We start from the raw sequence: 26,894 nt of genomic DNA, 5'->3' as shown, positions 1-26,894 counted from the left end.
CATGAGGTCCATAGACATCAGTGGTGGGTAGAGCAACTCTTGTTTTGTACCACAATATGGATATGGATTATATGGTTATAGACCTCACAGGTACGTGAGTGACTCCAACAATTACGGTATACAAATGTAGTCATTCGACTACGGATAGAGCAGGAGTATGCTTATGCATATGAACAAGGATATCCAAAGTATAACTATGGGTAGATGTGTCCAAGAGTCGCATATATACTCAGCCTATATCCAGCTCCAAATCTGCATCAGCCACAGACTGAGAATTACGCAGTACCCACGGATGGGTGTACTAATCCAATTCAGAGATGATGAGTATCAATGATATGTGAGAGAGTATCTTAATTGGTATCATTCTACTGTGACCTGAGCATATTATTGTCAATTCGTGGAAGAGCAATACTATGGGCATCTTCATGGAAATGGAGATGATGACTTTGAGTTGTCACGTACTCTATGCAATTCTAAGGTACAATCACAAAGTGTAATGACGGCGCAAGTATATTTTTACTTATTTTTGGCCTTTTGAAGATATTGTTTATGTTTTCAACATGTCTTCTATGATTTATAAATAATATGTATTGATTTTCATATAATTGCATACTTCTACTAAATAGTGTATGGTTTAGGACCCTATACAAAGGAAACTTATTGTGTACTTGTTTTTTGTGATCTTTTGATTGCTAACTTATAAGCGTGTAAAATGTCTTTTTTAATCTTTAAAAAAATATTTTCTTTTTTAAAATCCCCTAAAGTTTCATTTGATGATTCAATCAAATTTCCAATATTTCCCAAAAATAGTGATGCATTCTGTGATACATGCGCCTGTCGAAAAAGAAAAAAAATAAAACAAAACTGCGATATATGCGATATATCCCATGCAATATACTAATATGTTTTTGTATCCCAATGTGATACCGATAGTTAAATTACTGAACAAGGAAATATACATGGGCCTGAATTTCTCCTGGAAAAATTCTCACTCTATTTTTGCATCCTCAGAATAATGTCATTAACACCACAGAATAGACTGCAATTCTTGTCAAGGAAAACAATTAAAATGGGCCAAGTGGAAGCATCTATTTCATTCTTAAACCAATACGAATGTAAAATATCACTTCTTATGTAAAGACAGAAAACCTTGTGCTTTTATCTGTCCATTCGTCGTCTGCATCCGCTTCATCACTTGAACTTCCACTCATGAAGAAATCATCCTCGCTCATGTCTAAAATGCCGTCATCCTCACTTCCTGTTTCTGTTAAGGCAACATGACAAAGACAAAATATCAGATCCACAAGATAACAACAAGAAATGTCCTGATTTACGCTAATCAGAACTGAAAATGCAGGTAAGCGGAAAAAACATCATGGTAAAAGTAATTGGTCTGTACATGTGTCCCATGCTAATGTACATGACAGATTGATAGCAATCACATATTGGCTGTAGAAGCATCAGAAGGCATTGGATTCATTGGGTGGTCGCTAACAGCAATGTAACAGCTTGTAAGAATACAAGGTTCCTTTTTTAAGAATTAAGGCAAAGAGACTACCTTCCAAATCCTTCCCACTAGCTGCTGCAGCCATGATATTGTCTTTGATCTGTTTGCGTAATCTGTTTCTCCTATCAACCATTTCTGAACTGTCGCCTCCCATGAATAAAGAAACATATTTCTCAGTCTTGGGGAAGAACTGCAGTTCAAAGAACACCATCAATAGCTTTGTTTGTGCCATTTTCTGAAGTACTCAGAACTCACGTCAACCAATGAACCCAAAATGTCCAATCACATAACCAAAATTATGAAGCAGGTATTTGGCAGGTAAATACTTGAATCAAGCATTGATCAATCAAGACAATATATAATCTGCACATGAACTAAGTGATTATGCACTTTCCCTTAATAGAAGGCAAACAAAATTTCAAACGAAGCTTCTTCCAGTCGAGCTATACATGAGTTGAACCAAGTCAAGCTTGGCCCAGCTCGGCTCAGCTCAGCCAGCAGGCTACCCCAGCTCGAACTCAGCTCCGCTTGGTCCTCGATCCTGACTGGCCAGCTCGAGCCGAGTTTGAGCTTGAGCTCGATCTTTCGATCCAAGTTCAAGTTCGAGCCTACAAGCTGAGTTCGAGTTTTAAGTTTTAGGGCTTTTAATCTATATAATATATATAATATATAATTTATTTTAATATATAAATATATACAAAATATTTATATTAAGTGAACCCGATCTGAGTCGAATTGATTCAAACCGAGTCAAGTTCCGAACCGAATCAAGTTGAGTTCAGTCCAGCTAAAACTCGGCTCGAAATTTTTTCGAGTTCAAAAAATCAGCTTGACTCAGCTCGAATCCAGTTTCGAGCTGAGTCGAGTCGAGCTTTTCCGGGCCGAGTTGAGCGAGTTAACCGAGCTAACTTGGTTCATGTACAGCTCTATCTTCCAGCACCTAATCACATCAATGCAGTGGAATAGGTTGTATTTCTGTCTCCCTACCCAAGCAAAGTTTCTCCAAAGATACCTTCTAGTTACAGCACCAAGCCATTCAGGCCTAAACCGGAACAATGGAACTGCAATCCATCGGAAAGAGCAAAACTAGTTCCTGGCAGAGGCAACAGGGGCCAACGCAATCTTAACTTGCGAAGTCCAACATGAAAGTTTCCAAACATCTGTCTGATCTCTTCAATCCATATACGAAGCTGCCACTTAAGCCCTTCAGTTTTAAAAAGAAAAACCAGGCACCTCAAAATAAGTCTTGGACAGACCAGCTGGGCACAAGGCTCTCAGAAAGAGAAGACCGTACTTTCTGCAATCCCACAATCCAAATATTGCTGAAGGATGTGTCCAAATAAGAGGAATCGGGGGCATGGAAATGAAAAAAAAAAAAAAGAATGATTATCTAGAGATTATTTCCATCAACACTGTTGAGAAAGGGATTCCATTTTTTAGTGTCCAGTTTGGATAGCTAATGGAATTCTCATATTCATTGGACAACGGTCACCTCATTTATTGCGTCAAAGAATCCTGACTAAGGTATTCAATAACAGTAGCTATAAGGCCTAGCCTTGTGGCTGTTATGATACTAGCCATAACAACCCGTAATGCCCATTACAGCCTTGTAACGGTCAAAATTGTTTTAAAGGAAGAAAATGTATGTATCGGCCCATTACGGGACATGTTTTTCACGATGTGCATTACAACCTCGTATCGTGTAATGGCTCCAACCGTTACCATTACCTAACCGTTTTTTAATACCATGATCCTGATTGTAGATAAGGATAATGATTACCATGGAACTAGATTCAATAGCCTAAATCCAAAGGGGCCCGAGTAGAGTGGGGTGGCCTGTGGATGCAGGGGCACACTCGGGGTGGGCGGCCCACAAAACCCATGGATTTGGGGCCCGTGTGAGATGGGTGGCTCGTGTGAGGCAGAACTCATGGATTTGAGGCCCACGAGGAGGGTTCGGCCGAGGACCTAACCCATGGATTTGGGGCCTGGGCTATGAGATAAAGAGATTAATTCATCATGCTCTATCAGTTCGAGCTTTTAGAGCAAGTGGTTAGAGCCCAAAAATGAGGCAAATCCAAAGCGTATGTAGACCACACCACAAACCACAATGGAAATGGAAAACCTGCCATTGGAAACTTTTTTAGGGCCACAAAAGTTTTGGATCAAGTCAATATTTATGTTGTTAGTTCATCAATGACTATTTTACCTTATGAACAGGTTGGATGACAGATACACATCATTATGTGTCTTGTACCAATTTTAGTTTTTAACGGTAGAGGTTTTTATCTCCCCTGTTTCTTGTGGTGTGGGCCACTTGAGCATACAATTTGCCTCATTTTTTTGGGGCTCATGCCCTAAAATGAGCTAGCAAAAAGGATGGACGGTGTGGATCAGAAATATACATCGTGATGAGGCCCACGGATTTTACAGAGGCAATTTCATCCAATATAGTTACGGTTTTCGAGGCAGAATTACCTCCCATTTTCTCAAACATATATAAAAAATAATCATTATGATACTCCCAGCATTTACCAATAATTACTTGGAACCAAACAAGCCTGAGGGTTACTACAGGAATGAAAGGTGAAAAGGATTGAGTATCTGGCATTCCTATCAAGGCAGGGAAAAGGCAATTATGACCTCAGGATCAAGAGAAATTCACCTGATTACTACTCCAATTGCAAAGAATGTCCAAACCATTCACCCTTGAGGCTCATTCACAAGAAGGCACAACTAACAAGAAGAAAAATCTTTCCTTTACTTGGGAAAGAAAGGGTTATGGTTGGGAAATTGATCAAATTATAGCTTTTACAAGCCACTAATGATCGGACCAAAAAAAATGAATGAGATATGAATGCAGCAATTCTTCATATGACTTACACAAATCAGTCCTAGCTTACATGCCAATAATAAAGCCATTCCATTTCTTGCTTAGTAATTAAATACTAGAAGAAATGTCTAATTGATTTTTTATACAAGACAATGCCTTTGGGGAAATAAATATTTTGTGGAGAAGGCATGCAAGTTCACTAATGTCATTTGATATTCCTCAAGTGAGAGGAAAATATAACCCATCAGAATTTATTTTGAGAGAACTAATCTTGTTCCAAACTAATAAAAACAACAACAGAATAAAAAACAAGAAATGTTCTAGTGCTCTCAAAGCGCTGTAAGTAATAGTGCACTTAGTTGCTTTGAGACACTTGTACAGTCCAATACACTGATCCAGACCATTCATTATGTCCAGCCCACATTCCATGGGCTACCATGCAAGCATCTCATCAATCTAACGAGAACTAAGCATTTGTTCAATGGCCTTTAAGATGGACAGTCAAGATAGTTTGCAAAAAAAAAAAGGTCCAATCAACAGTTTGATCCATCTATTTGTTAGGGTCCATCATGGATTGCTTATGATACAAAAGAATCTATTTTCTTGGGCAATCATAACCATCCCATCCATGGTTTGGAAAAGGGATGGCTAGAGAAAATACGGCCAAATCAAGGATGGATTGGATAACTATGTTATTTTTGAATAGTAGTTCATGAAATATGTTTTAAAGTTAATAGACAGTTCAGATCGATCAATTGGACTGTCAAAGTGAAAGGATGCAGTTAGAAGCACTATAACTTACAGTGCTCTGAAAGCACTAGAGCATTTCTCGTAATAGACAGCTATTTGAGTCATCTGACCGTGTATTAAGATTTCAAATTGATAATGATAGCGTGTCTAGTGAGATAAGTTCTTCAATTACTCAGACAGAAAGGAACGACAAGGATGATGATGAACAAAACCTCTAGATTCAATAACTAGATGGAAAATGCATTGCTTATATTAAAACAAATGTCCTTTTTTTTTCTTTTTCTTTTTCTTTTCTTTTTTTTTCTTTTCTTCTTCTTCTTCCTCTTCTTCTTTTTTTTTTTTTTTTTTTTTTTGAGAGAGAGAGAGAGATGAATCCGGTCTAATAAAGGATCTTAGCACCCAAAAAAAAAAAATTCTACATGTGCTTACCCTGACATATTCAAGATCTTCCTTCAATTTGGAAAGCTGGTCAGCAATGTCTCTTTCAGAGATATGATCAGATGATGTGCGCTGCAGTTTCTCCAAACGCCTTATTCTCCTCTCTATCTTTCTTCTCTCTATTTTAAATAAACATCATGCTCAAGCATTAGGAGAAACTGAAAAGCAACAACGAAAATAAATACATGTTCATGGCAACAATGAATAAAACTGAGTTGTGGTGGAATAACATACCGAAAAACTTTATCTTTCTGTTTCGCAGAAATATTTTACGTTCTATTGCCAAACGAGTATGCAACTCTTGCTGCTTCTTAAGTTCTTCCAATTTATCCTCCTGAGCCTTCCTGACTTCAAGGGGAAGGTTCTTGAAGCAATCAAGAAGTTAGAATATGCACTGCAATCCCAGGAACAAGAAGAATAGGTGCCAATTTTTCGTTAAGCACCATGAACAGAACCTCACAATTAATAAAAACAAAACAATTTATTCTACTGTGGAAGCTTGGTGCTCAAAGATTTGCATGTACAACCATATAATGAACACAGTTTTTTTCAGGACAGGAGTCCATTGAGTGAGAGAGAGAGAGAGAGAGAGAGAGAGAGAGAGAGAGTCTGAGCGCAATTGTATTCAACAATGATGATATAAACCACTGAAACTGATGGAACAAGATAGTCAAGAGGACAGTACCCTGCCAATAACCAATATTCGCTGCTCTTAAAAATTCTGCTGCTTCAGACCTTTTTTTGTCTGAAAAGACTGCTAAAAATTTTGTTATTAAGGCATTGTTGGACTTATGCAACTAATTGCAACATGAGGATGGAATTGTCAAACAAACATATAATGTAGTAAATTCCTTCAGAGTTTTACTAATTCCATAACCCTGTTAGACCTTCGGTTGTTAAGGGAATGCACATCTGGTCCAATAGATAAGTGTCATGGAATAGTTTCACAGACAAAGCCATACGAGGTCCATTAATGCCTTATTCTTTTATGCATATGTAATCTGAGATAAGAGAGAAGAGAAAGGGGAAATGAGAGTGTTGAGAGAAAGGGAATGGAAAAGAATAATGTCTTCGGGTTGAACGTCCCTACACCCTTGCTTTTATTCAGTTAAGTCATAAGAACCAAAAAATCATAATAATACTATTCAACATGTACAGCAATGGTGCAGTATCAAATATGCCAAGAGACTACAAGATGAAGAAAAGAGAGCATGTGGCCCATACAATTGTATGGCCCCATATTACAATCATCTAGGCAGACCGTTCGATTGGATGGCCCATATTTATCACTATTAATACTCCCAAATTTATCACTATTAACACTCCCCCTCAAGCTGGAGCATAGACAATGTTGATGCCCAGCTTATGAAAGATACGTTCACATTGATTTTGGCCAAGAGCATTGGCGAACACGTCAACAAGCTGATCTTAAGACTTGATGTACAACATAAAAATTTCACCACTAACCTCTGTGTGCATGGATCTCTCATGAAAGATTGGGTTGTTTGCAATATGTAGCCACTTGATTATCATAAAACAACTACATTGACGTATCACTGCAAACCCATTTCCTGTAAAAGCTTCATTAACCACGCTAACTCACATGTGGTGTAGGCCATCACTCGATACTTAGATTTAGCAGTAGACTAGGTAACGAAAATTAGTTTCTTGCTCTTCCATGTAACTAAATTACCTCGCACAAATGTGCAGCATCCAGTTGTAGATTGTCTATTAGTAGGAGAACCTGCCCAATCTATATTAGAATATCCTATAAAGTGAAGATTATATTGTTGATATAAGATTCCCTATTCCAGTGCTCATTTGAGATATCAAAGAATACACACAACTGCATCCATAAGTGGAACTCTAGGAGAACTCATGAACTTACCAACCACATTCACAACATTAAGAAATATTTGGCCTGTTGATAGTCAAGTAGATAAGTTTCCCAATTGGTCTTCTATGCCTGGCTAGGTTTTCAAACACACTACCTTAATCACTAACTTAGCTTTGATTTGGATCTATTGGTGTATCAATTTCTTTAGCAATAAGGAGAGCCATTTCTACAAAAAAAAAAAAAAAAAAAAAAAAAAAAAACATGACAGCTTATTTGAGATTGGTTGACACCTTCATTTGATCTAGCAACCTCTATGCCAATGAAATACCGAAGATGGCCCAAATCTTTCCTTAAAAAGTAAACTTGAAGATGTTACTCAAGGTCCTCAAGCCCTCTACTAGTGTTGCTTTGACCACAACAACGTCCAGACATACGGCTAAGACAATCAATCCAGAAATGCCTTTCCACACGAAAACTAAATGATCAACTTAGCTTCGTCGTAATCCGCATTCCAACACTACTTTGCTAAACTTGCAAAACCATGCACCTGGAGACTGCTTCGATCCATGAATCGCCTTCCTTAGCTTACCCACCTTATCTGACTCCCCTTAAACAACAAGTTGAGATGGTTAACTTATATATATCACTTTCTGTTATACATCCATGTAGAAGTGCATTTTTAAAATCAAGCCAAAACAATGCCTGACATGATTAACAACAACAAATATTATAACACGAATAAAGTTGAGCTTTGCAACCGAGACGAAAGCATACAATCCATACTAATGAGTCTAAGAATAACCCTTAGCAACCAAACAAGATTTCAACCTTTCCACAATATCATCAAGCTGAAATTTAATATTGCACACCCATCAACACCCGACAATATGCTTGTCAGTTGGAAAATTTGTTAGCTCCCAGGCGTTACTACAGTGAAGGGATGCCATCTCTTCTTACATTGTTTGCTCCCACCCTCTATCACATAGAGGTTCCTAATATGACTTCGGAACTAGATAAGAAGAAAGAAACGACACAGATCTTAAAAATGTTGGAGATATACAATGAAAAGAAAGCTTGCAGTTGGAAGATTTGTTAGCTCCCACGTGTTATTACAGTGAAGGGATGCCATCTCTTCCCACATTGTCTGCTCCCATCCTCCATCACACAGAGGTTCCTAATATAACTTAGGAACTAGATGAGAAGAAAGAACCAACACAAATCTAAAACATGTTGGAGATATAAATAGTCACTTAGAACTAAAATAAATAGTTAAATATTTTTATTTTTAATTAAGAAACAAAAACAAGTCAATAGCTAAGTTGGTAGAGACACTCTTGGTTGAGAGAGAGGTCGAGGGATCAACTCTTGCCACCGCGATTCTCGATTGCAGGTGAGGTCGGAGGCTCGATTCCTGGAGCAGTAATAATAACTTTTTGTAAAATGTCACAAAGATTTCAAATTCTTGATAAGGGAGGATGTGCTCATCCTATCTTATTTAGAAAAGCCTTCTTTAAAAAGGAAATGGGAGAGGTTTCCTGCAAAAGAAAAACAAAAGAGAGAAAGAAAACCACAGAGAGAAAGAAAGAGGAGATTCTAGGAGGGCTTGATCAAGTAAGTTCTAACCCTTGGATTTTTTATTTATTTTTTTTGTTCATCTCTTCCCAATCTATGCAATGGATGGTGTGGATTATCCACACGATCATTGTATAGGTATTTAGAGAAATTTTAATAAGAAATGATTTGTAATTTCAGATATTGGCAATTGTATTTTAAGAATAGATTTAATTGCTTGCATCCGACTATGTTAAGATGGATTTTAACGGGTCATTTGATCCTAAGCGCCAAAAGATACCGTTGCCTTAAACTTCAGATCAATTTGATCAGGGGATGGGTCATTTTCATCATATTTAACCATAAAAACCATTTATACCTTAGATTCTAAAATCGTGATCAAACAAATTAGATCAGATCCCCACTACGTATGCTCCTTCTCGAATAGATCTAAATTGTTATCCAGAGAATATGAGTGGATCTGACTGTTTGATGTGTCATAAAGATGAAAGGTTAAAATCGTACCTATTATACTTTAAATCAAACTTTGAAAACATAAATGGTATAAATCTAAGTGATCTATTGACTCATTCTCAATTTGAGATTTTGCGATGTCAATGGATGGCTTAGATCTATCCCATATGATCAATGGATCATTTAAAACAAGAAAAATAAGGAAACCTAAAAGGTTAAAATTTCAAATCATAGAATTTTCGGTTTTTCTATACTTTGATATTTTAAATTTTGTGAGTTAAATTAGTGAAGATCATTGATCATCTAAAGATAAAGGACAATCAGAGCAATTGGTTGATCAAGTGGACCCTGCATGATAAGATGACTAACTATAAATATGCGATCTAAGAAAATTCAAAATCTAATGGTTGAATTCTCCGTGTGGGTTGTCCCGAGTTGAGAATTTATTAACCAAAGGTGAATTGATCAAATAGGTTAGATAAATGCAAATAGGGAGCTAATCGAGCTATGTAATTAGGAAATTGTTAAACGATTGATCTCGAGGTAACATATCTGAATCCACATCACCATATTACAGTTAAGTGATCCCAACATGTCTCCTCTCCGTTGTAATTAAATTAGTCATCTGATTATTTCGATGATTGTGATTCATTGTGTTGAATGCTTTGTTTGTTTAGAATTGAAATGTCATATACTACAATATATGTGAAAATTGTTAACATGATGCACCAATCATTCTCATGCATCCATGTCATACATTGCCTAACTGCGTTGAATGCCCGGGGGCACTCTTTAGATGACCTCTAAGTAATTAGAGTACCGGGTGGCCTAGGGGATCATCCCTGGATGCTCACAATATGTGGAAGCCTACCAAGATGGTGGAAGCCTACCCCAAAAAGGGAATATGCGAGTTGATAGGATCCAACTCAAGCAAGTAGACTTATCAACCCATTTGATGCATTCACACATCCATGCATCTCATGATCAAGGAATTCAGAATCGGTTATCGGCCAAATACGTAACGCTAACGGTCTGGGCCATTACGCGATATGGGGTCGAAGTGGGAACACACCCGCGCCCCCCCCCCGTTTTGTATGCGTAACGGCCCCGTAACAATCCAATAACGGCTAGTTTTTTTCTTCTTTTTAAGGTCCGATTTTTCACTTTTTTTTATACTTCTTTCTTCCAAACTCTTTCTAAATCATTCTATTTCAATTTTTAACCACTCTTGGCTTGAAATTACAGATAAAGACAACTTATATTAAGCTAGGTAGGGCAGCAGCAAAGTTATTTATACATGCCAACATACCTCCTAACGCGGCCAATTCTCCATATTGGCATGTGGCAATTGATGCAGCAGCAGAAGCAGGTGAAGGAATTAAAGCTCCCACGGCTAGGGATATTAGGGGGAAATGGACAGATGCAGAGTATACGGACGTGAAAGCATACGTGGCTACCTTTAAACCTATATGGCAGGCCAGAGGAGGCGCGATCATGTGTGATGGTTGGACTGGCCCAACTAGACACAGCATGATCAACTTTATGGTATACTATCACTTAAGAACTATATATCACAAGCCAACTGATGCCTCAGACGTAACAAAAGATTCTAATTATATTACTGGACTAATGGATAAAGTTGTAGATGAGATTGGAGAGGAGAATGTAGTGCAGATTGTGACAGATAATGAAGCATCATATAAGCTTGCAGGACATAAGTTGATGATAAAGAGACCACATCTTTTTTGGTCACCATGTGCTGCCAATTGTATTGATCTTATATTGGAAGATATTGGGAAGAAGAAGAATGTTAAGGAAATGGTCGAAAGGGCAAGAGAAGTGACGACGTTTATTTACAATCATAATCAAGTAGTCGCAATAATGAGGAATTTCACGAAAGGACGAGAGTCGCTGAGGCCTGCGGCGACTAGATTCGCAACAAACTTTATAGGATTTGAGAGTTTATACCAACATAGGGGAGAGTTGAGTGAGATGTTCGCTTCTCAAGATTGACTCAACACAAAACATGGGTAGAAGACATCAGGGACACCGGTTGAAGTCGCGAACACTATACGAGACAATAAATATTGGAAGAGGGTCAAGTCGATCATAAAGGAGATGGAGCCACTAATGAGGATACTCCATCTTGTTGAGACCGACGAAGCACCCACCATGGGCTTCCTATATGATGTCATGGATAAGGCAAAGTTGGCAATTCAACATGATTGTAGAAGTTGGGAGTCTTATTGGAATATGATCAACAAGACAACCCCATCACGATCTTCATACAGCAGGTTACTACCTAAATCCTAGGTACAGATATATCCAATCATTTGTTAAGAATGATGAAGTTCGTGTCGGGCTAAAGAATGTGATAAAGAGATTAGAGCCTGACTTAGATATGCAAATAAAGGCGTTAAATGAATTAAATACATTTTGATATCGCCTGGGTAGCTTTGGATATGCTCTTGCACAGCATGCAGTATCTAGGTTGCAACCGGCCGAATGATGGATGAATTTTAGAGAGAGTACAAAGGCTCTCCAAAAAATTGCAGTAAAAATTTTGAGCCAGACAACGTCTTCTTCTAGCTCCGAAAGGAATTGGAGTTGTTTTGCACTTATTCATTCAAAGAATAGGAACAGATTGCAGACTAGGACATTGGATAGACTTATCTTCATAGACTACAATATAAAGCTAAGAATGCGACGACATCATAGGAGTATTATAGCCGCCGATTACACAAACTACTGTCCAATAAACTTGGACAATTTTTATGATGAGGATGACCTGCTTCTACCTTAGCTGGAAACAAGGGAAAAGCAAATTGAAGAGGATAGTGAAGAAATGGAAATTGATAACTCAATAATACGCACAGTGCAACAAGAGAGTCGTGCAGATGTGTTGGACCCAGTAAGAGGGGTAGCTTTTATGCCAAGTACGGCTCAAGATCAACAAAAGAGTACGAGCAATGGTAGCGTGACCGTGTCGGATGATGGTAATAATGACACCCCTGCCCCTGGTGCTGGCACTTCTGGTGTTGCTCAGCACACCATATAGCCGTCTACAGATCGCGATGCCGATGAACATCGACAAGGTAGTACACAAGGTCGGACTTGTGAGTGTACTAAGTCACGATACAGTCAGCAGGAGGGTAGGTCTAGTGGTGCACCGGGTTCGGGAGATCCGAAACATCAGCAGGCTCCTGGTCTTGGTTATTATGATGGATATTCTTATGGCCAATTGGATTATGATTATAGGTATAATCAGCCTATTCCATCACATTCATGTTAGAGTAGTCCTCACGATCCATATCCATATGATTATAGATATCCAGATCTGAATCCAAGTTACTCATCACAGACACTCAATCTCGAGATTCTCAACAGCCTGAGTACGGGCACCTGTATGGCTATTCGACGGGCACTGGTGGATATCCTTACTCAGGGTCGAAGTCGTTGCCTAGTCAGGATCAGTCATCCTCTGGTTTCGTTGATCTAGTATTTCCTTCTGGCACTGGATATTATGGATATGCAGCACCTCCACCTATTGGATAGCCTCAGCCTGATGATGACGATGACGATGATGTGGAGGTCGAGCAACCACAAAAAGGCATATTTTCATTTTGGTGGTGACTTGTGATTGTAAGTATATATTTATATTAGGGTAAGTATTTGCAGCAGACAGCTCACAGCAGTATTATTGCAAGCAGCCAAGCACACACTTGACACTGCCAAACTTGTATTTCAAATAGCTCCACAGATAACCAATCAAGTAATCCTTAATCAAGTTGCAGGGGAGTATGTCAGACACTACTAATTTTTATTTTTTTTTATTCTTGACTTGAGGATGACGGTCACAGGACAAGAATCACAATCACAACCACAGGTATGTTAGATTGTTATTTGTTAATAACTTAATATAGAATAAATTATGAAAAATAATTGCAAACACCTGCACATGTAAGATATTTTCACATTACATTCATTCTAATATATCTATCATTGATAGTAGATAGTTAGAAAATTAAATATATGAGTTTTGCAGTCAAATCCAGGTTGTCTGGTTCATAAATCATCAGATGGTCCGATACAACTTCTCACCAAAGAGTGGACCGTTACACCACCATAAACATGTTCCAATTTATAAATGAATGCATATTTGGAATGCTTAGCATATTCCAGATTTAATCCATATTTTTTCATTTTTTTTGGCAAAAAAAAAAAAAATATATTTGCACCGTTACGGACCGTTACACCCATGTATCGCTGTTACACCCCCGTATCCGTATCGGTATTAGTGGGCATCGTTACGCCCACCGATGCCGATACGTAATACCTTGCTCATGATATTCATGCATTCCTATTTTAATTATGATGCGAATGAATCATGATGGGTTCACTCACTAGGCATGGCCAGCTGATGTTATATTGATGGAAAAATCGCACAATTTTAGTGGATGATGTGATAGTTGCTCAAGTTTCAGGGCAGGAAGATGAATCGGTAGATGATCCACAAGGACAGTGGCCTTATCTTGAGGAAGATGAACTGAATACATTAAATCAGTAGCTTGTTGGAATGGAGTCAGTACTATATTACTTGTTTATGCTTCGAAATTTATTTTAGCTGGAAGATTCAAACTTGTATATGTTTTACATGTATTAGTTGATTAGCAATTCAATAAAGCCCCAAATGGGTGGGTTGTAGTTAAATAATTAGTTTTTATGAATGTTACAAACATGTGAATTGACTGTTCATTTATTGGTTGATGTGTGTGAATAATGGATGGCATGGAAACCTAGAATACAGAAAATTCTTGGCCTTTAGTCAGACGAAATGACTTATTGCCTTAAGTACACTCAATGTACGAGTCATGGACAGTAACTCAGGTCTAAGGGTGCACACTCTGTATCCGATTTATGGGGTGTGACAAAATGGTATCAAAGTGAGGCTTTTTCTAAAACCTAGAGTGACCTATGGGTTATGTACCCCACTAATTTTCATTATTTGTTGACCATTGAAATTAGGAACAGTACATCAGGATTTCCATCTTGATTGATGTATGGAATGATTAACATAGAGACCCAAACTAGGTTCCTATTAATTGTTGTGAAATGTATTAATAAAAATTTAAGCTCCCAACACTCTGATTTGAATACAATTTAGATTAAGATGGGTTAGTGTGAACCAAAATAAATTTTTAAGGATATTTAATCCACAAAATTCTGCTATGAAGACTGCCCGGACTACTGAGACGGTGCAGGAAGTTGCAACCGAGGGGGAATCTGTTGAAGTGGTTGGATCTGGCCAATATCCCCGAGTCTAGTTCTGTAAAAACGGGCTTTGTGTCTGAACTTCCAGCAATATGTACAGTTCTCATAAAAGAATTGATCCTGACTACTAGGTGCTTGAAATTGACCACTAGTTTGATGCCTCCTCTGACAGTTGTTGTTGGCTGGGTGCAGTCCTGATCTGACTTCCCATCTCTTTTATCTGTACTCGAAACTTCAAGAACCGCTCACTATCTCTTTCAACCCAAAGAGCCTTGTCAATAATTTCATAATACTTTTTAATATCATCACAACAAAACTTGGTTCTAATATTTTGACGAAGGCCCTCATCGAATTTCGTGATTTTTTATATTCTTCATCTTTCATCATCTTTGAGACATATCTTGATAGTTCAGTGAACTTCGCCTTATACTGTGCCAATGTCATCGATCCCTGCTCTAGTTTTAAATTTTTTACCATCTTTTGATTACGGTAGGCCTTAGGGAAGTATTTCGCATTGAATTTGCCTTGAAATTCTCTTCAAGCCCATACATGGTCAATTGTAACCATCCTTTTAGCCGATCTCCACCAAACATATGCTTCATCTTGTAGCATAAAAAACACCAATCGTACTTTCTCAGTATCGGGGCAATTCATTGCTTCTAATATCTTCTCTACTTGCTTCAACCAATCTTCTGCTACCGAAGGATCTGTAGCACCTTTGAACACCGGCAACCGAAGTTTTATGAATTTCTGGAGCAAATCCACTTCACGTGTCTACTCGGTCCTTACTGTTGTTGCTTCATCATGGCGGCTATTTGATTTACTAATCCAAACGCAACGTCCCACAGTTGTATGCTAGGTCCAGCGAAATTGGCACGCATTGCAAATGGGGACAGGAAATTGAGTGCTTGGTCCAGCCCCACCTTGATTTGCTGCAGGTGGAGGTACAGGATTCTACGGTCCCTCTTCAACATCGTCTCCTTCGATTACATTCTCATCATGTTCTATTTTCGTCTTTTCATCTTCTTCTAGAATAGTGGTGTCCACTACTAGGTCACGAGGAAGGGTAGCGCTAGTAAAAGGGACTAAGTCACAGATGTTACGTGTCTTCTTTGAGGCCATAGTTTTCATATAATAAAAGGAATTTTAAAATTTAGTAGGGATTATGGATTTTTAACTTCACACTTTAAAAAATCTCTAAATAACGTACTTCAGATAAAATCATTATTTTAACCAAAGATGATTATCAAAATGAAAGATACTGTCAGTTAAACCAAAAGGACACCAATTTTTGGGCAGATTCAATTTTTGTATGTCGGATGTGGTCATAATCATTGTTTAATATACTTAGGAACTTCAACTTAAATCCCTTTTTTTTTGGTTATCCTATTACAAGTATAGAGTCTCTCTGTAAAATTTTAGCTCAATATTCTGACCACAAAAACTATTAAAATTCCTGCAGTTAGACTTGTCCAGATTTGATGAATTCTGACCAGCCTATCAGGGTATCCCAAATCAGTTACGTTTCGGCCGTAACGGCCGATACGTAACGGTAACGGCATCAACCATGAAACGGGGCACCTCTGTTTTTTGGGTTCGTAACAACCGTTACGGTACCATAACAAACGTTACAGTCCATAACCCTAAAGAAAAATGAAAAAAAAAAAAAAAAGGTTTTAAAAAAAAAAAATACCTTTTTTTGTTCTTCTTCTTCTCCTTCTTCTTCTTCTCCCTCTTCTTCCTCTTCTTCTCGCCCTGCTGCGGCTGCGGCCCAGGGTCCTCTCTCTCTCTCTCTCTCTCTCTCTCTCTCTCTTTTTCTTTTCGGTTTCCCTCTCCCGTTTTTTGCTTTTGAAATTGAAAGCAGATTGACTAGTGTACCATACACCAGTATAGCTTCTGTAGGTACGTGCCATGCTAAGATGAGCGTTGACACTCCTCGAGCTCCGAGTTGTACGAACGGTTCAAAGGAGATCAAAGTTACATGGGCTCCACAATGATGTATTTATTATATCTACACCGTTCATCTATTTTTAAATATCATTTTAGAGCATTAGCCAAAAAATGAATCGTATCCAAAGATCGTTTGGACCACACCAAAAATAACAGCGGAGATGATGATTTTCACCGTTAAAAAATTCGTAGGCCCACCATAACGTTTATTTTCCATCCAATCTGTTCAAAAGGTCAAAAAGACCTGAATGAAGAAGAAAAACAAATTTCATATAGATCCAAAAGTTCTGTGATCCCAAAAAGGGTTTTAATGGTAGACGTTCAATCCCCCACTGCTTTTTGCAGTGTGGTCCACTTGATAATTAGATCTGTATCATTTTTCCTGTCAAGCCTTAAGACGAGCTCGTCAAATGAATGGACGATTTAGATATAACACATACCTCATGATCAGACCCACAGGACTTGCTTGCGTCAAATGAGTGGACTGCGTATGAGTTACGCAGCACGTCGCACAATTTAATAAAATGTACACGTGTCACATGGGCCCCACCATGATGTATTTATTTTATCCATGTCGTCCATCCATTTTGCCACATCATTTTAGGTTATGATTCAAAAATTTAGTAAGATCCAAATCTCAAGTGGACCACAGCATAGGAAATAATGGTTATAGAATGCTCACCATTAAAAATTTCTTAGGGTCCACTGTAATATTTATTTTCCATCTAACCTGTTAATAGGGTCACACTGACGTGGATGAAGGGAAAACACACATGTCAGCTTGATCTAAAACTTTTGTAGCCCCAATAAATTTTTAATGATAGTCGTCTAATTATTGTTGTTTCTTATGGTGCGGCCCACCTGAGCTTTGGATCTGCCTCATTTTTGGGCTCATGCCTTAAAATTATTTGGCAAAATGGATGGACGGTGTGGATATAACACATTCATCACGAGTGGGGTTTAAAAAACTTTGACACTCATGTGCTACACTCCACAATCCGAGTCCTACCTAATTCGGGCCCTTAAAAAATTGTACACGAGACATGTATTAACTTAAAATTTACCAATTAAATTATGGACTATAATTGCTAACTCAAAATGCCAAAATCAAATTGTTTGAATAGTTTTAATTGTTAATTTGTGGACGCTTATTTTTTAAAATAGGGCCTTTTGATTTTTTTTCATGATTCGCTATCCAATAAATGTCCACCAATTCACAAGTGGGATAATGCCAATAAATTGCATGAATTTGAGGCTGATTTGGGGCATGGATTGGTCCTCCAAGTCAGCCCCAAATTAGCAACGCGATCTACCTGAATTTAATTTTATTTTTTAAAAGAACTAATGGGAGAAATGATATCAAATTGTTAAGTATATAAATTAGATATTTAGAAAATTAAATATATGAATTTTGTAGTCGAATTCAGGTTATCTGGTTCATAAATTCACCAGACAGTCCGATACAACTTCTCACCAAAGAGTGGACCGTTACACCACCATAAACATATTCCAATTTATAGATGAATGCATATTTGGAATGCTTAGAATATTCTAGATTTAATCCATATTTTTTCATATTTTTTTGGTTTTTAAAAAAAAAAAATGCACTGTTACAGGCCGTTATGCCCCCGTATCGCCGTTACACCCCCGTATCCGTATCGGAGGGCACCGTTACGCCAACCGATATCGATACGGGATACCTTGCAGCCTATACTAACTCCCTGAATCAAAACAGTAAGTATCATATTCAAATTTTTTTAATTATTTTTATTTTAATTTAGACTTGTCTATCTTCGATTAGCCTTTCGAATTGCCTCGATCGGAGTAGTACTTTTATAGTTATGAATTTTACAAGGTGAGTGATTCGTGCTGCCCATTGTTGTCCGACAAAAATTTGTGGATTAAATATCCTTAAAATTTATTTTGGTCCACACTAACCCATCTTAATCTAAATTGTATTCAAATCAGAGTGCAAGGAACTTAAATTTTTATTTTCTACATTTCACAATAATTAATAGGGAACCTAGTTTTGGGTCTCTATGTTAATCATTCCATACATCAATCAAGAGGGAAATCCTGTTGTACTGTTCTTAATTTCAATGGTTAACAAATAATGAAAATTAGTGGGGTACATAACCTACAGGTCACTAGTTTTAGAAAAAGCATCGCTTTGATACCATTCTGTCACACCCCATAAATCGAATACAGAGTGTGCACCCTTTGAGCTGAGTTACGGTCCATGACTCATAAAGTGAGTGTACTTAAAGCAATAAGTCACTTCGTCTGACTAGAGGCCAAGAATTTTCTGTATTCTAGGTTTCCATGACATCCATTATTCACACACATCAACCAATAAATAAACATTCAGTTCGCATGTTTGTAACATTCATAAAAACTAATTATCAAACTACGGCCCACCATTTGGGGCTTTATGAAATTGCTAGTCAACTAATAAATGTAAAACATATACAAGTCTGAATCTTCCAACTGAAATAAATTCCAAAGCATAAACAAGTAATATAGTATCGGCTCCATTTCAACAAACTATTAATTCAACGTATTCAGTTCATCTTCTATGGATCATCTACTGGTTCATCTTCCTGCCTTGAAACTTGAGCAATTGTTACATCGTGCACTAAATATGTACGATTTCTCCATCAATATAACGTCAACTGGCCAGGCCTAGTGAGTGAACCCATCATGGTCCATGCGCATCATAATTAAAATAGAAATGCATGAATGTCATGAGATGCATGGATGCGTGAATGCATCAAGTGGTTGATCAGTCCACATACTTGAGTTGGATCCCATCAACTCGCATCTCCCCTCCTTGGGGTAAGCTTCCACCATCTTGGTAGGCTTTCACATATTGTGGGCATCCGAGTATGGTTCCCTATGTTACCCAGTATTGTAAGTACCTACAAGTCATCCAAGGAGTGCCCCTAGGTATTCAGCGCAGTTATGCAATGCATGATGTGGATGTATGAGAATGATTGATGCAACATCTTAACAATTTTCACATATATTGTAGTATATGGCATTTCAATTCTAAGCGAACAAAGCATACAACACAAGGAATCACAATCAGCGAAATAATCAGATGATTAATTTAATCACAACGGAGAGGAAACATGTTAGGATCACTCACCTGAAATCTGGTGATGTGGATTCCGATATGTTACCTTGGGAACAATTAGTTAGAAATAACCTAATTACATAACTCAATTAGCTCTCTATTTGCATCAATCGAACTTATTTGATTAATTCACCTTTGGTTAATAAATTCTCAACTCGAGACAACCCACACGGAGAATTCAACCATTAGATTTTGAATTCTCTTAGATTGCATACTTATAATTAGTCATCTTATCATGTGGGGTCCACTTGATCAACCAAGCGCTCTGATCATCCTATTATCTTTAGATGATCAATAATTGTCACTAATTTAACTCATAAAATTTAAAATATCAAAGTTTAGAAAAACTAAAAATTCTAGTATACTATTGACCGGTCGAACCAATCCTGCTGAAATTTTTCAGATGATCAAAAATTTTAACTTTTTAAGTTTCTTTATTTGTCTTGTTTTAAACGATCCATTGATCATATGGGACAGATCTAAGTCATCCATTGACATCACAAAATTTCAAATTGAGAATGGGTCAATAGATCACTTAGATTTATACCATTTATGTTTTTAAAGTTTGATTCAAAGTATAATAGGTACGATTCTAACCTTTCATCCTTATGGCCCATCAAACGGTCAAATCTGCCCATACTCTTTGGATAACAATTTAGATCTATTCTAGAATGAGCAGACGTGGTGAGGATCTGATCTCATCTGTCCGATCAACATTTTATAATCTAACGTATAAATTATGGTTAAATATGATAAAAATGGCCCATCCCCTGATTAGATTAATCTAAAATTTAAGGCACTGGTATCTTTTGGCGCTTAGGATCAAATGACCCGTTAACATCCATCTTAACACAGTCGGATGCAAGCAATTAAATCTATTCCTAAAATACTATTGCCCATATCTGAAATTACAAATCATCTCTTTGTTAAAATTTCTCTACACACCTATCCAATGATCGTGTGGATGATCAACACCCGTTAACATCCATCTTAACACAGTCGGATGCAAGCAATTAAATCTATTCCTAAAATACTATTGCCCATATCTGAAATTACAAATCATCTCTTTGTTAAAATTTCTCTACGCACCTATCCAATGATCGTGTGGATGATCAACACCATCCATTGCATAGATCAGGAAGAGATGAACAAAATAACAAATAAAAATAAAAAGATCCAAGGGTTGGAACTTACCTGATCAAGCCCTCCTAGAATCTCCTCCTAGGGTTCTCTCTTTTGTTTTTCTTCTGCAGGAAGCCTCTCTTGTATCCATTTTTAAAGAAGGCTTTTCTATATAAGATAGGATGAACACATCCTCCCTTATCTAGAATTTGAAATCTTTGTGGCATCTGACAAAAAGTTATTATTACTACTCCAGGAATCACTCCTCTCACCTCACCCGCAACCAAGAGTCGCGATGGCAAGAGTCAATCCCTTGACCTCTCTCTCGACCAAGAGTGCCTTCACCAACTCAGTTATTGACTTGTTTTTGTTTCTTAATTAAAAATAAAAATATTTAATTATTTATTTTAGTTCTAAGTGCACTAAAATTCAGGGTCATTACATTATACCCCCCTAAAAGAAAATTTTCGTCCTCGAAATGTACCAGAACTATTCTTCGAACATGTGAGGATACCTCTCGCGCATTTCAACTTCCTGCTCCCACGATGCTTCATTAGCTCCATGATGATTCCACAACACCTTGACTAATGATACCATCTTTGTTCTTAACACATGCTCCTTCTGGTCTAAAATGCGAACTGGCTTTTCCATGTAAGATGTATCTTCCTGAAGCTCAAGATCTTGCCAATCGATGATACACGAGGCGTCTCTTTCGTACTTCCTTAGCATTGACACATGGAAGACGTGAACACTCGACAGCTGTGGTGGCAATGCAAGTCTATATGTTGCAACTCCCACTCGATCTAACACTTCAAAAGGTCCAATAAACCGAGGGGAAAGCTTTCCTTTTGTATCGAATCGTATCGGACCCTTCATTGGCGAGACTTTTAAGAATACATGATCCCCCACTGAAAATTCCAAATCACGTCTTCAGTTATCCGCGTAACTCTTTTGTCGACTTTGAGCTGCTTGAAGCCATTTTCGAATGAGCTCCACCTTCTCAAAAGCCTCTCAGACAATATTTGGCCCAATCAAACCTCTCTCCTACTTCAATCCAACAGTTAGGAGCACGGCGGGGGCACCCATACAATGCTTCATACAGAGTCATACCGATACTTTCTTGATAGTTGTTGTTATAACCAAATTCAGCAAAGTGTAAGTTATCATCCCAACTACCTTTGAAATAGTGCATGCACATAATAAATCTTCAAGTATTTGGTTCACACGCTCAGTCTGTCCATTAAACTGTGGATGATAAGATGTGTTGTAGTCTAAAGTTGTGCCCATGTCTTCCTGTAATTGGTCCAGAATCGTGAAGTAAAACGAGGGTCACGATCTAACACAATGGAACTAGGTATTCCGTGCAAACGCACCACTTCTTTGATGTACAGTTTGGCAAGAACGTCCATTGAATAAGTAATACGAATGGAAATGAAATGTATTGACTTTGTTAATCAGTCAATGATCACCCATATCGAATCATGCTTTCTATGTCATAGGAAGTCCAACTATGAAGTCCATAGAAATGCAATCCCACTTCCATTCTGGTATCTTTAAAGGATACAATAGTCCTGATGGGTTTTCATGATTGGCCTTCACTTGTTGACATGTGTAACATCGAGAAACATAATTAGTGGTATCTTTCTTAACGTTTTGCCACCAAAATGAACGCTTCACGTTCTGGTACATTTTAGTACCTCCCGAATGAATAGTAAACTAAGTCTTGTGCGCTTCCTTCAAAATTTCTTCCTTCATTTCTAAAATATTAGGCACACAAAGACGATTGTGATACCGAACCCCCTTATATTCCCACACTTTCCAAACTGATGCCTCATCACCTTAGTGCTTAGCCACCATTTTCATCAGTCATTTCCTTGTGCTTCTATGATTCTTTCGTTCAATGTATGCTTTAATACTATGTTACATAAGCCAATATGTTGTTCTCGGAACTGTAATTCAACATCAAAGTCCTTCACATAATTCATCATCCGCCACTCTTGAACCATTAGTCTAGTTATGGTTTGTTGCTTATGTTGCTTCCTGCTAAGAGCATCTGCCACAATATTTGCCTTGTCAGAATGATATAATAGCTCGAAATCATAATCTTTAAGGAATTTGACCCATCTTCGTTGCCTCATATTTAGATCTTTCTAGGAGAACAAATATCGAAGACCCTTGTGATTTGTAAAAAGATCGAATCTCTCACCATATAAATAATGTCGCCAAATCTTTAAAGAGAACACGATTGCGTCCAATTCCAAATCATGAGTCGGATAATTGCGCTCATGATTCTTCAGCTGCCTTGACGCATACGCAATCACCTTATCTGCAATCGTGCCAATTTCACTGGACCAAGCACGCAACCGTTGGACGTTGCATTTGGATTAGTAAATCAAATAGCCGCCATGATGAAGCAAAAACAGGAGCGATTTGCGGTTCAATGGAACATGTTGGCCAATCTGAGCCAAGCAACTCAAGCTCATCATCAAGCATCACCAGTTAGGACCGAGTAGACACGTTAAGTGGATTTGCTCGAGAAATTCATAAAACTTTTTGTTGTCGGTGTTCAAAGGTGCTATAGATCCTTCGGTAGCAGAAGATTGGTTGAAGCAAGTCGAGAAGATATTAGAAGCAATGAATTGCCACAATACTGAGAAAGTACGATTGGTGTCTTTTATGCTACAAGACGAAGCAGATGTTTAGTTGATATCGGCTAAAAGGATGGTTACAACTGACCACGTATGGACTTGGAGAGAATTTCAAGGCAAATTCAATAAGAAATACTTCCCTAAGGACTACCGTAATCAAAAGATGGTCGAATTTTTAAAAGTGGAGTAGGGATCGATGACAATGGCACGGTATGAGGCGAAGCTCGCTGAACTATCAAGATGTCCCAAAGATGATGGAAGATGAGGAATACAATATCACAAAATTCGATGACGGCCTTCGTCAAAATATTAGAACCAAGTTCTGCTGTAATGATATTAAAAAGTATTCTGAAATTACTGACAATGCTCTTCGGGCTAAAAGAGATAGTAAGCGGTTCTTGAAGTCTCGAGTAGAGATAAAAGAGATGGGAAGTCAGATCAGGACTGCACCCAGCCAGTAACAGCCATAAAAGAAGAGGCAGCGAACTAGTAGTCAATTTTAAGCACCTAGTAATTAGGATCAATTCTTTTCTAAAAATTGTACATATTGCAGGAAGTACGGACACGGCCCGTTTTTGCATAACCTGACTTAAGGATATTGGCCAGATCCAGCCACTTAAACAGGTTACCCCTCGGTTGCAACTTCCTACACCGTCTTAGCAATTTGAGTTGTCTTCACAGGCATCACAATCCTTGCCTCCCAGGACACAGCAGTATCAGCAGAACCGGCCTCAGCAAGTAGTTCAACCCCCAGTATCTCAGAATCAAGGAGGACAACCCTTCAAACAACCACCCCCTCAAGCCGACGTATATGATATAACACCCGTCAAAGAACCAGAACTAGATAACAATGTTATTAAATGTACGATCAATTTACTCGATAAACCTACTGCTATATTATTTGATTTTGGGGCCGCCGTATCATTTATTGTAAGTGTCATAGTGAAACTAGGGTTGAAACCTATTAACCTTAGTAAAGTAATTACCATAGAATCACCAGTAGAGAAAACGATTACCGTGAACAAAATATGCAAGTCCTATGAAGTCAATATATGCGGTATTATAATGCCAACTAATGCAGTGGTTATGGACATGGAAGGATATGACATCATTCTAGGAATGGATTGGCTCACTGCTAACCATGTTGAGATTGATTGTCGTGCTAAGATCAAGATATTAACAAGATTGATTTAAGATCAAGATATCACCAACTACATATTAAGGAGTCAGATATTTATAAGATGGCCTTCAGGACAGGCTATGGGCACTATGAATTTTTTGTTATGCCCTTTGGGCACTACAATTGTGCAAAGTGTGCACTGTGATTATGCGGTTACCTAATTACATAGCAATTCCTATATGCAGTGAAAAGAAATAAAGCAATCTCTTGTCCATAACGGCCGTTAAAACCCCGTAACACATAACGGTTACCACTCTTACCGTTACGTAACGGCCGTTACATAGTTGTTTTGGAATACCTTGTCAATGATAACTCGTTGATTGTAATTAACCTATATAATAGACTATTAGATGGAGCTTAATTGTATCAACTTATGTTGTAGTCTATTACATTGCGCCTTTGGGAGTTTTATGCTCTCATTGCCGGTCCCCAGCCCGAATAGAAGAGGGCTGTGTCAGATTGGCAGCTGGTGTCAAACTTATGCCATAACTTCCAACATGAATCTAAACAATAAGCAGAAAAGGAATCATGTAGCTGACAACTGTGGAGATAAGGCTTGGATGATGATGATGGTTCATCCACGATAGGGGCCATCAGATCAATGGATTGGATAAACCAACCATGGCCCCCAGATGTATTGATTAGGTACCAGACAGGGAAATTCCCTGTGCATAACAAACAGGAAACCCAGCCTCTCTTGTCATTTATTTGTTCTCATGGCATTCTTGGATATATTTAGTAATAAACGCATTATGGTCATTTCCTATCGGATTAGCTTGGACTGACTAGTCAACTAGGTTGTTCGACTACTTAAGGTTTCACCCTAGTCTCTATCTTCCTCTATTTTTCTAAAAATCTACAACTAAAGTCAGCAAGTTGGATTACCAGAACATCACGATCCACTAGTCAGAATTGAAAACAGTATATCCACCACAAACAGGTGGGCCACATATCATACAATTCCTCTTCTGCATATGCATTAGCGATAAGCTACAACATCATGATAACCGAATCTCGTGTATATCATATCACTTCAACTGCCACAAAACCACCAACTAATCCGAAACTCGCAGTATATACTCGAAAAGGAAGAAGAAGAAAGAGAGAAATTCCATCCAATCAACTCCAACCTAAAAACCATACCATAACAAATGACCAGAAATTGAAAAAATCTAAGAAAAAATACCCACAGATTTCGAACATTTCCAATACCTTGCGAAGCATTCGCTCTGTGGATCGGATTTGGTTCTTGAGAGAAACGGTTTTGGGCTTCTTCTTCTTCTTATCTATCCCTCCACCTGGCCCCTTCGATCGACGGCTGACGGGCCTCCTCTCGGCGACCCGGCGCTTGGCATAGCCGCCGTGGGCCATCTTATTTTAATATACGGCCCGGATATCTCTCTGTCGCGTGCAATTTGAGGTCCGAATGGGAAGATTCTTTTAGGGCAGCGCTCTCTTCTCCCCGCTTCTGGTTCGGGCTTTCTGCAGCTCGTACGAGGTTTTTGGATGAAAATAGAAAGCAAGAGAATCAAGGGTTTTATATACAAATGTCAAGAGACACGCGCGAGGAGAAATAGCGAGACACGCGCCGTACCGAGGTTGGTGGACCACCAATGGCAAGGGTTGCTTGGGAGATTTGCTTGGATGGATCCCGACGCATTGCAACGTGGAAATCGGATTGCGTACTGAGTTACTCGGCATGCTTTTATCGTACTTAGTAAGCTACGTTGGGCCCACTGTGAATGTATGTGTGTTATCCACGCCGTCCATCCATTTTTACAGCTCATTTTTGGGGTTGAGCCCAAGTTTGAAGTGTATACAAAGACTAAGTGGACCACATCATAGTAAATAGTGAGAATAGTTATTCTTACCGTTGAAACCTTCCTAGGGCCCACAGTGATGTTTGTTTATCATCCTGTCTGTTCATAAGACCACAGAGATGGATAAAGCGAAAATATAGATATAAGCTTGATACAAAACTTCTGCGGCCCACAACGAAATTTTCAACGGTAAAAATTCAATTCACATTGTTCCATGTGGTGTGGTGCAATTGAGCATTGAATATGCTTTATTCCTAGGTTATACCCTTAAAATTATCTGATAAGGTGAGTGGACGGAGTGGATAAGCTACTTAAAACACAGTGGGCCCCACAGTTTATTCAGTGCGCGGTTAGTCACTGCCCAATCCGCTTTGTGG

At 38.3% G+C, this 26,894-nt stretch overlaps 1 protein-coding gene across 1 annotated transcript in view; it reads right to left on the bottom strand.

The window, feature by feature from the left end:
* Positions 1-26,212, bottom strand: part of LOC131248949 (rRNA-processing protein EFG1-like) — a 51,604-nt gene extending 25,392 nt beyond the window's left edge. Inside the window, exons 1-5 of the mRNA XM_058249478.1 lie at positions 25,910-26,212; positions 5,763-5,892; positions 5,520-5,647; positions 1,559-1,697; positions 1,150-1,264 (exon numbers count right to left, since the gene is read on the bottom strand). Coding sequence (XP_058105461.1) covers positions 1,150-1,264; positions 1,559-1,697; positions 5,520-5,647; positions 5,763-5,892; positions 25,910-26,068 — 671 coding nt within the window. The 5' untranslated portion in view covers positions 26,069-26,212. The remainder of the gene's footprint in view (positions 1-1,149; positions 1,265-1,558; positions 1,698-5,519; positions 5,648-5,762; positions 5,893-25,909) is intronic.
* Positions 26,213-26,894: the final 682 nt, after the last annotated feature.

This window comes from Magnolia sinica, chromosome 6, assembly GCF_029962835.1.
Source record: "Magnolia sinica isolate HGM2019 chromosome 6, MsV1, whole genome shotgun sequence".
Classification (NCBI taxonomy): Eukaryota; Viridiplantae; Streptophyta; class Magnoliopsida; order Magnoliales; family Magnoliaceae; genus Magnolia; species Magnolia sinica.
The sequence above is the reverse complement of the archived record's forward strand: the minus strand, read 5'-3'. Positions and strand labels throughout refer to the sequence as shown.